General features: G+C 41.9%; 2 protein-coding genes across 2 annotated transcripts; both read right to left on the reverse strand.

Annotated features, from left to right (window-relative positions):
* Positions 1-148: 148 nt before the first annotated feature.
* On the reverse strand, positions 149-4,306 carry LOC119782354 (GTPase IMAP family member 8-like). The gene is made up of 2 exons (XM_038283298.1): positions 3,125-4,306; positions 149-1,953 (listed from the first exon to the last, which is right to left on the reverse strand). The coding sequence occupies exons 1-2, from the start codon at positions 4,221-4,223 to the stop codon at positions 332-334; spliced, it is 2,721 nt and encodes a 906-aa protein (XP_038139226.1). The 5' UTR covers positions 4,224-4,306; the 3' UTR covers positions 149-331.
* A 1,335-nt stretch (positions 4,307-5,641) lies between these two features.
* LOC119782393 (GTPase IMAP family member 6-like) lies at positions 5,642-12,595 on the reverse strand. The gene is made up of 3 exons (XM_038283344.1): positions 12,506-12,595; positions 7,029-7,652; positions 5,642-6,030 (listed from the first exon to the last, which is right to left on the reverse strand). Exons 1-3 carry the CDS (start codon positions 12,522-12,524, stop codon positions 5,642-5,644), a joined length of 1,032 nt encoding a protein of 343 aa, XP_038139272.1. The 5' UTR covers positions 12,525-12,595.
* Positions 12,596-12,924: the final 329 nt, after the last annotated feature.

Consider the following 12,924-nt stretch of genomic DNA (forward strand, 5'->3'; position numbering starts at 1 on the left):
CAAGCTATGCTAATTGTGTTTGTTTTTTTACACCGTACCCTTTAATTTCTACAAATAACTATTAAAGAGCGATAAGGGCGGCTTAGACTTCGTCCATGCATTTTGGTCCCAGTAAACAACACACCCCGCCCCCACACACAAACCAAAAAAACCCATGCAACTTTTTTTCCCTAAAAAGAGAAGCAAGCTCACACTGCAGAGTCACAGCTGTAATTTAGCTAAAAAAATGTTATGAACAGTTTAACAGTCTTAATACTTAGTTACGTAAAAGAAGTCAGCCTGCCGTAATATAAAAAACCATGTCTGGTTATGCAGATCCCAAGGATCATCATTAGCTTATGGGGCAATATTTGACATTCCATTTTTCTTTCAAAGCTGCCAGTTCTTCTTCTTGCTTTTTCCTCAGACTTTCCAATTCTTTGTTAAGTTTTTCTTTTTCCTTAAAATCTTCGTCCTTTCTTGATAGATCAGCTTTTAGATACTTCTCTGTCTGTGTTTTGAGATCCTTTAGCAGTTTATATTCTTTACTATGTGCCTTTTCTTTTGCCTGCAGTTTTTCCTCATTGGCTTTTTTCAGATCATTGATTTCTTTATCGTGTTTCTTATTTAGAGCTTCAAATTCTTCCTTGTATTTCTCTCTGAATGTATTGAATTCTTCTGCTTGCTTTCTGGCATCTGACTCATATTCCTTCTTCATTTCATCAATTTTCTTCTTATATTTTTCCTCTAATTCTTTTTTCTCTTTCTCCTCTTGTTCCTCTCTCTTTTTATCATTTTCTTTTCTTTTTCTCTCATATTCGTCTCGTTCTCTCTCAAAATTCTCTTGAAGCTTTTTCAGGTTTTGGCGTTCTTCTTGCCGTCTCTCTTCATCCTCTGTCTGTCTCTTTTCCCACCACTCCTTCTTTTCCTTCTCCCAGGCTTCTCTTTTTTTTTCTGTCTCTTTTCTCATCTCTTCCAATTTTTTGTCAATCGTCTCCTTTTCTGTTGATTCTGACAGAATTTTTCTTTCTAAATCTTCCCGTTCTTTTTCCCACTGTTTTTGTTGGTGTTCTTCCTCCTCTTTTCTTTTCTCTTCTTCTTCTTCTCGGATTTCCTTTTCTTTTTCTCTTTGCTTTCGCTCTTTCTCAATGTTGTCCTCCATTTCTTTAAGCAGTTCAGCTTTCTGTTTTCTTTCTTTCTCCATTTGTTCTCTCTGTTCTTCCATTCTTCTTTTGATTTCTTCTTTTTCTTTCAGATGTTTTGCTTCAAGTTCCTCCTTCAGTTTTTTCATCTCTTCTTCCTTCTCCTTAAGAATTCTTTTCATCTCTTTCTGTATTGCAGCCTCTGCCTCCTTCAGCATCTCGTTGGTGTAGAAGCTGCCACCATTTTCCTTTACCATTTCGTCGATCTTTTTGATCAGCTTACTAACTTGTGAGCGATTCTTTTTTTTGCTGTAATTAAACACATGGTATCTCCCTCCACAGTCAGCAATCAACTTTTTACATGATTCCTGACAATCTTTTTTCAAATAGTCTTCCATGGACTTCTCTTCTTCTTCTAAATCATCTCCATTAGTGAAAAGAATTAAAGTGAACTTTTCTGAATCTTTACCAAAAACCTTCTTAATAAGTTTCAATGTCTCATTTTCTTGATCTGTGAATCTGCCAATCTGTATCACCAGCAGGAACACATGTGGACCTGGAGCCAAGAGGCTTATACATTTGGCCATCTCTTCACCAACTTCCTCATGTGACAAAGTGTCATCAAACAGACCAGGGGTGTCAACAACAACAACAGAACGTCCATCAACTTCACCCTCGCTTTTTTCACAATTTTTTGTCACTGACTGTTGAGCTGCCTTGGCCTCAAACTCTTTTCTATTCAAAATTGTATTTCCTGATGAGCTCTTTCCACAACCGGTTTTCCCGATAAGAACGATCCTGAGGCACCCAGGTCCCTGCTCTTTTTCTGCCTCTGTGTAAGAACAACAAAAACAGTTTATTAGTAAACATATTACCTAACATTTGTCCACATGTTACACGCAATAGCCTAGGCAAGTTTATTTGTATTGCACAATTCAGTACAAGGACAATTTGAAAGTGCAATTTGAAACACATTAGACAATAAAATAGAAGAAAAATAAAAGCAAAGTAAAAGTGAATAATGACAAAAGCAGGTATTAAAACTAATTTTAACTGCTGGACCGCAACCTTAAACTAATAAAAAAAACAACAGTCAAAGGCAATTTTAAACAAATTTGCTTTTAACTTTGACTTAAAAGAACTCAGGCTTTAAGCACTTTTATAGTTTTTGGCAGTTTGTTCCTGATTAGTGGAGCAAAGGAACCAAATGCTGCTTCTCAGTGTTTGGTTCTATTTCTGGGTGAACAGAGTAGACTGGAACTAGAAGACCTGAGTGGTCTGGGAGGTTTATACGCTGACAACAGATCAGTTATGTGATAAGATGCGGATCCAGTAAATGATTTTAATGCATTTTGGGCATCAAAGTGACTGATTCACATGCAAAGTCTAAGGGAAATGACGTCAAGAGGTCCAGTGGCACAACTGAGCATTGGCAGCAGCCCATCTGAGCGTTATGGCATCTGAGAGTTGGAGTGTGTGGAGTGTTCGAAAATTGAACTTTTGCTCAGTTATCAGCGAGGAGCTCGGTTTGGAGTTGTTGCTCCTCTAGTTCGAAAAGAGCTAGCTGAGTTGGCTCGGGCATCTTTTAAGATGCCTCCTGGTCGCCTCACTTGGGAGGTGTTCCAGGCATGTCCAATTGGGAGGAGGCCTCGTGGAAGGCCCAGGACATGTAGGAGGGACTATGTCTCTGAGCTGGCTTGGACCCCCCCAGAGCAGCTGGAGGTGGTGTGTGTGGATCGGGAAGTCTGGAATTCTTTGCTTAGATGGCTGGCTCCGCTTTGTTTAGAAACAAAGAAGCAGTTTGTTTAGCATTTTAAAGTCAGGACTTTTATGTGTAGTGGGCTTAAGGTTAAAATCGGGCTTAAGGTTAAAATCAGTTAAAATCGATTGTAATGAACATTAATTGCCTTAGTTTTCTAACAGTATAGGTAGAACATAAAAGTTATTGCACAGATAAACAGAAATAATATATAGAAAGTAAATGTTGCTAGTTACGCTTTTACCTCTGTTTGTGGTCCTTCTGAGCTCCTTCAGTTCAGCCTGTAGCTGTGATTTTTCCTCTAGTTGTCCACATGCTAATGTTACAAGTGTAAAGCTGTATGGATTCTTTCGGTCAGAAACAGTCTTCTCCACCCTCTCCAGCAGGTCTGGTATCTTCTTCCTGTCCTTAATGTTAAGAACAAAATATCTTCCTCCACAGCTTTGACAGAGCTCCTGGATATCCTTGTTCTCTCTTACAAAGTTTACAACAGCTGGAGCTGTAGGATCTGAGTCCACAGTGAACAGGATCATGGTGAAGTCATTGACTCTAGAGCTGAATGTGTCCTGGATGGTCTGTAACTCTCCCTTGTCTTCATCAGTGAGGGGACCCACAGGTAGGACCAGGATGAAGGCGTGGACACCCTCAGGATCACAGAGGGAGATACACCTGAATGATTCCTCCATCACTTCCTCCTGAGCTTTTCCAAACAAGGCAGGCAGCTCCACCACAGAAACCCAACGTCCACGAACCTCTCCCTGGTTTCTAACACACTGTGAGGAGTTGGAGGCTGAAGGAAGATCTGTCTGACCTAGAATGGCCTTGGCTACTGAGGTCTTCTCTTCTCTTCTCCCCCCACACAGAACCAGGTTTAGGGGAGGTTTGTTGTATTTTAATTCTGTTTCTCCAGTCAGGTTGAGGAATTTTCCCGGGTTCTTTTTCATGAGATCCTCAATGCTTTCCATCAGTGGTCCCACAGCCCCTTCAGTCATGTTGTAGTGCCGTCCCTCACAGTCTTTAAGGAGGTCATTGACAGAAACAGTAATTTCGGTCAAATGTGTCATGACAATTATTGAATATTTTAAGGCATCTTGACCAAATAAACTCAGGAGGAACTTCAATGTTTTTCTGTCCTTCTCGTTGAATTCTGAGGGTTTTATTAACAGAAGCAGAACATTTGGTCCAGGAGGAAGGACACTTTGAAAACATTGAATTTCTTCTACGACAGCCTCTGTGGCCATACTGAACATGTCAGGAATTTTCACTACTGTTACTTTTCCTGCTTTCCATTTTCCTGTGAAGATGGTGGAGCGTAATCCCTTTGGTTGGTAACCTTTTTCCATCCCACTGATGAGCTGAGTCAGCTTTGTCTTTTTATCCCCACTTCTTCCTATCAGAAAAATTTTCAAAGAAACTGCAAAGCAAACAAAAAAAAGTTTCTGCATTTAGAAAGTATTCTTATTGTAGTGCTCAGAAAAGAGTAAAATGCTACATATCCTAGGAGAAATACCATGGCATTTAACTGTCTACAGTAGATATAAGATATTTTTTAACATAAGTACAGCTGAGCATACACTACGATTTTTTGCCCTTTTCGGGCCAACTTTCCAGTCGTGCGAGAACTTTTCGATCGGGCCAACTTTCAGCCTGATCGCGCGGGGTCGGGAAAAAATTAAACATGTTTGAAATTCAGTCGGCCGTCATGTGCAAATCGCTCAGTGGGCATGCGCAAACAAAGAGTCTTCTTCTTCTTCCTCTCACATGAAAACAGAAGCATGGCGTGGGTATGAGTGAAATTAAGTTCTTTCTATAGAATTGACAGACTGTATTAGCCACGTTTGCTGTGAACTCACACTGTACAAATAAAGTCTGCAGTTTCATAGCACAGTGTATGCCTGGCTTAAGCTTTCTTAAAGGCTGAAATTCTTGTGGATTGACTAGTTTGATTTATCTCAACTCAGTTTACTCTGAACAGCAGCTTTTAAATAAGGATTAAGGAAGCATTTCAACGTGTTTGACAGGTTAAAGCAAATCAGACTTTCACCTTTGCAACTCGGGATGTGACCTCACCAGCAGAACAGTGAAGCCAGCAGTGCCAACCTGGGCATCTGCTCTGTGTTGACACATGATGGTTAACTTAGTGACTGACAATAAATTATAATTCTTATAATGGAAAATGTAAATAAATTATGATATTTTTCATTATATAAATGGTAAATGCATATAAAGCTGATAAACATAACCCTCCAGAATCTTTGCAGTATAATTAGGTGTGTTTTTTGTTAGTCACTCACATGACCTACAAGCTCAGGGAAGAAGAATTTCATTTTGATAAAAAAAAAGAGAGGAATGATAAAAATTGAAAGAAATTATTTAAAGCTAGAAATTCATAAATAACATGGAAATAAAATTGTGGTTTGGTATTAATCTTTTGTAAAGTGGTTAGAAGACATTTAAGTTGTAAGTATTTGCTTATTACGAGTTTTTGAGGACAGGTGAGGCTCTGCATTTGTTTTCTACCAAGCATCCTATTCCACTGGGAGTGTTTCAGAGCCGAGGGCATTTTTTTTTCTTTTCTTCGCAGTGACTGTGTGTTGTTGAGTTGGGGCACTAGGGTGGGAACGCATGATTGAGACTGTGTATATTTTTTTCTTTTTTTTTACTTTTCAGGTTCGGGTCTGAACTGCTCCCTTTCTCAAGAACATCTCAAGTCTCCGCTAAGTGCGGAGCCCATTCCCCCCATCCTGCCCCCCTCCGCTGGCTAGTGCTTGAGCTCACTGGTGCACTGGTGGTGCTCGATGTTTGGAGGCGGATGCCCAGGCGGGTACTGGCTTAATCCTGGTGGCTGATCTACGGGGCCTAGCCCCCCGTGCCCCTGGGGCCGTGGGTCTCTGGGGCCCATTGCTGGATCCACTTCAGGGTGGCTGGCTGCCGGCGGAGCAAGCAAACTCCTCCCCACGGCTCCTGGGGGCTCCAGTATTGTGGTGGCTGGGGTTTTCCTCAGGGCCGTATCTCCTCCTCCTTTGGTGGGGGGTCGGATTTCCTGGGTTGGCCCCTCCTGGGCGCCTCTGCTCTTGGAATCCCTTTGGGTGTCTGGGGCTTTGGTTTCCCCGGTGCTCGCCTCAATGCTCTGGAGGGGCGTGTCTCCGGCTCTTCACAACCACTATTGAGGATTTTTCCTTTGGAAAAACTTTACATGCACAAGTGCACTCTCACACACAACAACAGCTTCTTGGCTCCAGGTACTTACATTCAAAAAAGCCCATATTCTTATTTTCAGCTACCACAGTATACATGTCAGATTAAATAATACAGGGTTGTACTGTATTAGGATGAAATGTAATAGGATGAAACCTGAGCAGAGATCCGACTAATGGTGCCTACACCTGTGAAGATATGATATGAACTTAGCCTCTACTATATTCTCGTACTCGTACTCGTCGTCTCCCGCTTTATCCGGAACCGGGTCGCGGGGGCAGCAGGCTAAGCAGAGACTCCCAGACTTCCCTCTCCGCAGACACCTCCTCCAGCTCTGTTGGGGGAAGCCCTAGGCGCTCCCAGGCCAGCCGAGAGACATAGTCTCTCCAGCGTGTCCTGGGTCGTCCCCTGGGCCTCCTCCCGGTGGGACATGCCTGGAACACCTCCCGAGGGAGGCGTCCAGGGGGCATCCGAAGAAGATGTCCGAGCCACCTCAACTGACTCCTCTCGATGTGGAGGAGAACCGGCTCTACACTGAGCCTCTCCCGAATGACCGAGCTCCTCACCCTATCTCTAAGGGAGAGCCCAGCCACCCTGCGGAGAAAGCTCATTTCAGCCGCTTGTATCCGGGATCTCGTTCTTTCGGTCATGATCCAAATTTCATGACCATAGGTGAGGGTAGGAACGTAGACCGACCGGTAAATTGAGAGCTTTGCCTTTTCGCTCAGCTCTCTCTTCACCAGGACAGACCGGTGCAGCGTCCGCATTATTGCAGCAGCCGCACCGATCCGTCTATCGATCTCCCGCTCCATTCTTCCCTCACTCGTGAACAGGACCCCAAGATACTTGAACTCCTCCACTTGAGGCAGGGACTCTCCTCCAACCTGAAGGGGACAAGCCACCTTTTTTACTATATTCTTTGTATATTTAATTGCTCTTATATGACTTACCATCTGTGACAGTAGAGACAAGACCAAAGGTTGTTTTTTGTCTCTGGTTCTGATCATTTTCCCTTTGGTTAGATGGTGTTTCCTCAAACGCTTCATAACTCACATATTGTCCATCATTCTCTTTCACAATTTGAGAAAAACGACTCAGCAGCGTATGATCCATGTCTTCTTCCTTTAGAGCTCTAAATTTACACTTTTCGATCAAGTCTATCAATAATGGATTGTCTGTGTATTTTTCTTTTAAAGGTGAATTATCTTGTTTTCTTGTCATGATAAGTAAAAATGAATAATGAAATGATTGATCATTAAAGTGATCAAGAACTTTAAAGATCATGTCTTTATCTCTCTCATTTAGATCTTCAGGGTGCACAACCAACACAAACACATGGGGTCCAGGATCAGAGGCCTTTGCACAATCTTTGACAAACCCTGTAAGACTTTCCTGTGTGGAGAACTGTAGATCTGGAGTGTTGATGACCGTTACTTTTTGTTCTCCCACTGGCTCACTGACTCTAAAAAAGGTTTCAGGTATTTTACTAAAAACATCATTTCCGAGTATAAACTTCCCCACGAAATTCCTCTGAGTCCATGAGCCACCCAGCAGAACAACCCTCAGGTCTGACACTGAAAAAAAAGACAGAAAAAATAAAGTGAATTAAAAAGCAGTCTGTTCATATCAAAACATTTTCCTGCTCAGTAAAAATGGGACCTGGTCGGAGCTAATACCAATGGCAGTATTCAACAGGCATTGTTTAAGTCAGTTCCACTACATTTATTTGCAGCTAGGAAAGCCAAAAGCAGACTTAACCATTTCAGGGCACTAGGCACACTTTTGACAGCTTTGAATACAAAAATGCCTTCTTGGGAACTGTCGATCAATGAACATGTGGCTATTTATGCTTAATTGAAAATGGGTGATCCTTTGGAATCAGCAATGCTGCTGCACTATGTACTGTAGGAGGTGTGGCTCTCAGCTTCCTCAAGGAGGGGATGAAAAAAGTAAAATATCCTCTAACTCCTGAATGAAGCTGTAATATGTTAATAGAAAAAATCTTTTAAAGTTCTACATTGGTTTCAGCATTATGCCATTTGTTATAAATTGTGCTTAAAAAATATGTTTATAACAGCTTTATTTTACTTTTTTAATGTCTGATAATGTCATGATGCGATGGTTTTACTAGCCCAGATGCAGAACTCACAGACAGAGAGGCAGGGAAAAGTCCAGTATTTTATTGGAACCGGTTGACAGACTTACAGGTTGGCAGATTCAGACAGGCATGGTGGCACAGGAAACACAACAATCCAGCAAAGAGGGAAGCTAACACTCAGCTTATAAAGGCAGAGCTTCCTTAATAAGCAGAATGGAAAACAGCTGTCCATGCTGAGTCCAAGCACCCCAGGCATGGATCCACGGCGCCCTCTGGTGGGCAAAGCCCCGGATCCTAACAGTACCCCCCCCTCAAGGGCGGATTCCAGACGCCCCAAAGAAAAAAAAACAACAACTCGCACATGGAGGGCGAAGGGCGAACCAGGGAAGCCAGGAAGAGTCTCAGGTGGCCGGCCATTGAACTGGCAGCAGAGCAGAGTCTCAGAAGCTGCAGGGGCCTAGGAGGAGGGCGTCACCTCCGCTTCAGCAGGAAGCACCGGGAGAAACACTGTCTCCGCTTCAGCAAGAAGCCCCGAGAAGGACGCCGTCTCCGCTCCCGCTGCTCTGCAACAGGCTCAAAACAGGTCCGCCCACTACGGCTCCACATCCAGAGCAGAGGAAGCCGCTGACTGCGGTTCCGCATTAGGAACAGAGGAAGCCACCGACTGTGGCTCCACCTCAGGAACAGAGGGAACCACCGATTGTGGCTCTACCTCAGGAACAGAGGGAACCACCGATTGTGGCTCCACCTCAGGAACAGAGGGAACCACCGATTATGGCTCCACCTCAGGAACAGAGGGAACCACCGATTGTGGCTCCACATCCGAAGTCTCTGGAAGACGCAGAGCAGGCTCAGGGGTCTCCAGACGGCACAGAGCAGGCTCAGGGGTCTCCAGACGGCACAGAGCGGGCTCAGGGGTCTCCAGACAGCACAGAGCGGGCTCAGGGGTCTCCAGACGGCACAGAGCGGGCTCAGGGGTCTCCAGACGGCACAGAGCGGGCTCTCCAGGAGCACGTAGAAGGAGTCTTCTGGGCTAGTCTGTTGGCTGGATTGTTCTGTCATGATGCGATGGTTTTACTAGCCCAGATGCAGACTCACAGACAGAGAGGCAGGGAAAAGTCCAGTATTTTATTGGAACCGGTTGACAGACTTACAGGTTGGCAGATTCAGACAGGCATGGTGGCACAGGAAACACAACAATCCAGCAAAGAGGGAAGCTAACACTCTGCTTATAAAGGTAGAGCTTCCTTAATCAGCAGAATGGAAAACAGCTGTCCATGCTGAGTCCAAGCTCCCCAGGCATGGATCCACGGCGCCCTCTGGTGGGCAAAGCCCCGGATCCTAACAGATATGACTTTACTTTTTTAACGTCCGAAACTGATATGAAGAGGACTTTGTTGAATCTTAGTCAGTTATATCCTGAAAACATTAATTTATTTCATCTATGATCAGAGCTTTTATCTTTAATCATATGAACATGGTCCTTCTGTTGGAAATGCTTTGCTTTACTGCCAACCTTCTAACTGTTCATTAGCTTAAGGAAAAACTATTAAGTCATTCATTAATTCTGTCAAAATTTTTGAAAAATCATCTGACAAAGAATCCAGTTTTTTAATACTAAACATGTGGATGATTAGTGAATTATTTATATGTTTGTAAAGAAAAAGCTCCTCAGGTTGAAATATCACATAAAGCCTCATCCTGCACATTTTTTGGACCCTCATTTTTTGTCTTTACCTGTGTTTTTTTCTGCAGTGAGCCTAAAGAACTTGTCATATTCCGTCACGTGCTTATTTTTAAATGTAATCGTTTATTCCTTTTACGGATGCATTTTTACGTGTTTCAACTCTGGCCAATTTTTCCCATTGCAAGCCATACACTTCAGTTTACTCTCAAATCACAAACATTCCACAACAGTGCAGAGGACTTCCTGCTGCGCTTGTGCACTGTGCAGGGAGATTATCTGCAAGCAGGGGCACTGCAGACTACAAGGTAAGAAATACATTTTGATCCCTTTATTCTGCTAGTTTACTACTGTTCCTAGAATTTCAAAAAGTAGAAAGGGAGGCAGATTGTTTAGTTATCAGTCTCCTCTCCTATAGAACCAACTACCAGTTTTAGTCAACTCTCTACACCTTGTCTACTCTTATTGTTAGAGTGGCTTAGGTTATCCTAAGTATTAATGTAGGTAAGTAATGTTTATTTATATAGCACCTTTCACAGACATAGAGGTTACAAAGTGCTTCATAAAATTACAATACAAATGAAAATACATTTACCGTAAAAAATCATAGTAAGCTCAAAGAAAGGGGAAAATCATTGCAGAGCACCGGCGCAAGGGCCTGAAAAGAGTGATCTCCCCTGGTCCTGTAATGAGTATGAGGGACCATGAGCAGGTTCAGGTCCTGAGACCTAGGCGTCCGAGAGGGCGGTTAAGGACACAACAAGTCTCTAGGAGTGAGCCTGACTGGTAACGGCCCTGAAGGTCAGCACCGAGATTTTAAACTGGAACCAAAAAGAGACTGGGAGTGAATAAAGAGCTTTTAGAATCGGCGTAATATGAGCCCTTCTGTTTATACGAGTCAGTGAACTCACCGCAGTTTTGAACCTGCTGAAGACGAGACAGCTCCTTTTTGTTGAGACACAGTCAGAGAAACAGGACTACTACAGAAATACTACAAAGCCATATAGTTATGCTGCTATAGTCTTAGACTGCTGGAGAACATAGGGACCCCTTTTCATTATTCTGTTATTATGCTCTCTCTGATTTTTCTCACAGTAGCTACAGTATATTTGATCTGTTCCTCTTTGGCTGTGACTCCTTAATCATGGAGAGAAATATCAGTTGCGCTCCTACCACCAACATGTTTTTTTTATATCTTTTAGAGCTTGACCTGTTTTTCAGTGTAGTCCTGTTTCTCTGACTGTGACTGGCAGGATGTGCTCTCTTTCATCCTCTGACATGGGAGCTGGCTCTGAGCTCATCTGCCTGGCTGTGTGTTTCCTGGAGGGGGCCGCCTGTGGAGCTGGTTTACATTTACTGTTGTATGTCTGCTTCTTTTTTTGCATCTACTTCAGTCTCCCTGAAACCTGGTAAACCTCAGCACAGTCTGGATTGCCTGAAGGTTTCTTCCTGTTCAAAGAGAGTTTTGCTCTCCAGTTTTGCTACAAGCATTCTTGATGTGAGGGATTGTTGTTGAACTATTTCAGTAAAGTGTCTTGAGATGATGTGGTGTAAATTGTTGCTATATAAATAAACTGAATTTAATATAATGTTGTATTTAGAGCTATGAGCAGAAGCACTAAAGTTACTATTGTTATTAGTCTAAGGAGTATTCTTTGAGTAACATCAGTTCTCACTACCTGTGAAAACATCAGGGATATTACTTAAGAAATGCTGGAGACTAACAGGGTTCTTCAGCGTGTTGCTGCCATCTGTTGTTCACTACAATCTCATTTCAACCCTCTATTGCTGCAGTCACTTTTGAAACTAATGTCTATCTCTACAATCACTAGTATGTCAGCTATGTGCTGCTATGTGATACTTGTTTGAGTAAACCTCCACCTCACATCCTGCTGCACTGACAGATATTTGGATGTAGCTAATGTCATTTCTGGGGTTAATGCATATTTTTGAATGCCATCACTGCAAAAACGATCTAGAAATAAGTAAAAATTTCTTAAATTAAGTGTATTCACCCTTAATTTGAGCAGGTAAATGAGATGGTTTGCCAATGGAATGAGTAATTTTACTCTTAAAATAAGATAATTAGATAATATGCACTTGAAATAAGACAATGCAATTGCGTTTTCTTATTTTAAGTATAAATTGTCTTGTTCCATTGGCAAAATGTCTATTTTACCTCCTCAATTCAAGAACAAATGCACTTATTTTAAGAAAAAATAACTTATCTAGATTTAGATTTTTTGCAGTGATCTATAAGTTTTCTTTTGTGAATTTTGGGGCTCTTCCAAAAACAACCTGGGTCTCAGCAAGTTTGGTGACATATAAATAGTTTTTTTGTTGTTGTTGTTTTTACCTTTTTATCCTTTCTCCATCTGTCTTTTTTTCTGATATGCCCTTCTGTTTCTCACAGTGGATTTTCGGATGTTTTATGACATGAAAAGGATCAGAAGGTCTTGGTATATGGAAAGTGGGGAGCAGATGTTAATGGTTTACTACGTTATGATTTATTTTTCATATTGCTTTGATGGTAAATTTTATGTTAAACACAAATACGTATGTTAATATGCATAAATATTCCAGGGCCATTGTTATGAAGATGGGAAAACAGCCATTGCTGGATGGGGCCCTGTGATGTAACATACCTGATTCTGCAGCTGCCATGATGTCACTAGGCACACCAGATGAATTCAGAAAGAGCCAAGTCTGTTTAAGAACATAAAATTAAAATAACCAAAGGTTTAGAAACAATTTGATAAATTGACAGACATATGATGTAAATAAAAAGAAGCCTACAACCCAACTGCATTTATATCAAATCTAGGAATAAAATTACAGACATTAGTAACATAAAAAAAAAAAACTGATGTCACAAAACAGCATAAATATCTGAAAATCTGAGTGAAAGGGAGACCTAAGATTATTCCATGTTAATAACGGTAAAAAAAAACAATCATAATCAAATGGGCTTAGATAAACCTGCTAAACAGGATTTGGTTTACAGGAAATTAGACAAAAAAAGGAAAACATCAGGGTGTGGTCACTGAATAGAAAAGACCTTTAG

The sequence above is a fragment of the Cyprinodon tularosa genome, unplaced genomic scaffold, assembly GCF_016077235.1.
Source record: "Cyprinodon tularosa strain WSP-4 unplaced genomic scaffold, ASM1607723v1 ctg192, whole genome shotgun sequence".
In the NCBI taxonomy this organism is placed as follows: domain Eukaryota; kingdom Metazoa; phylum Chordata; class Actinopteri; order Cyprinodontiformes; family Cyprinodontidae; genus Cyprinodon; species Cyprinodon tularosa.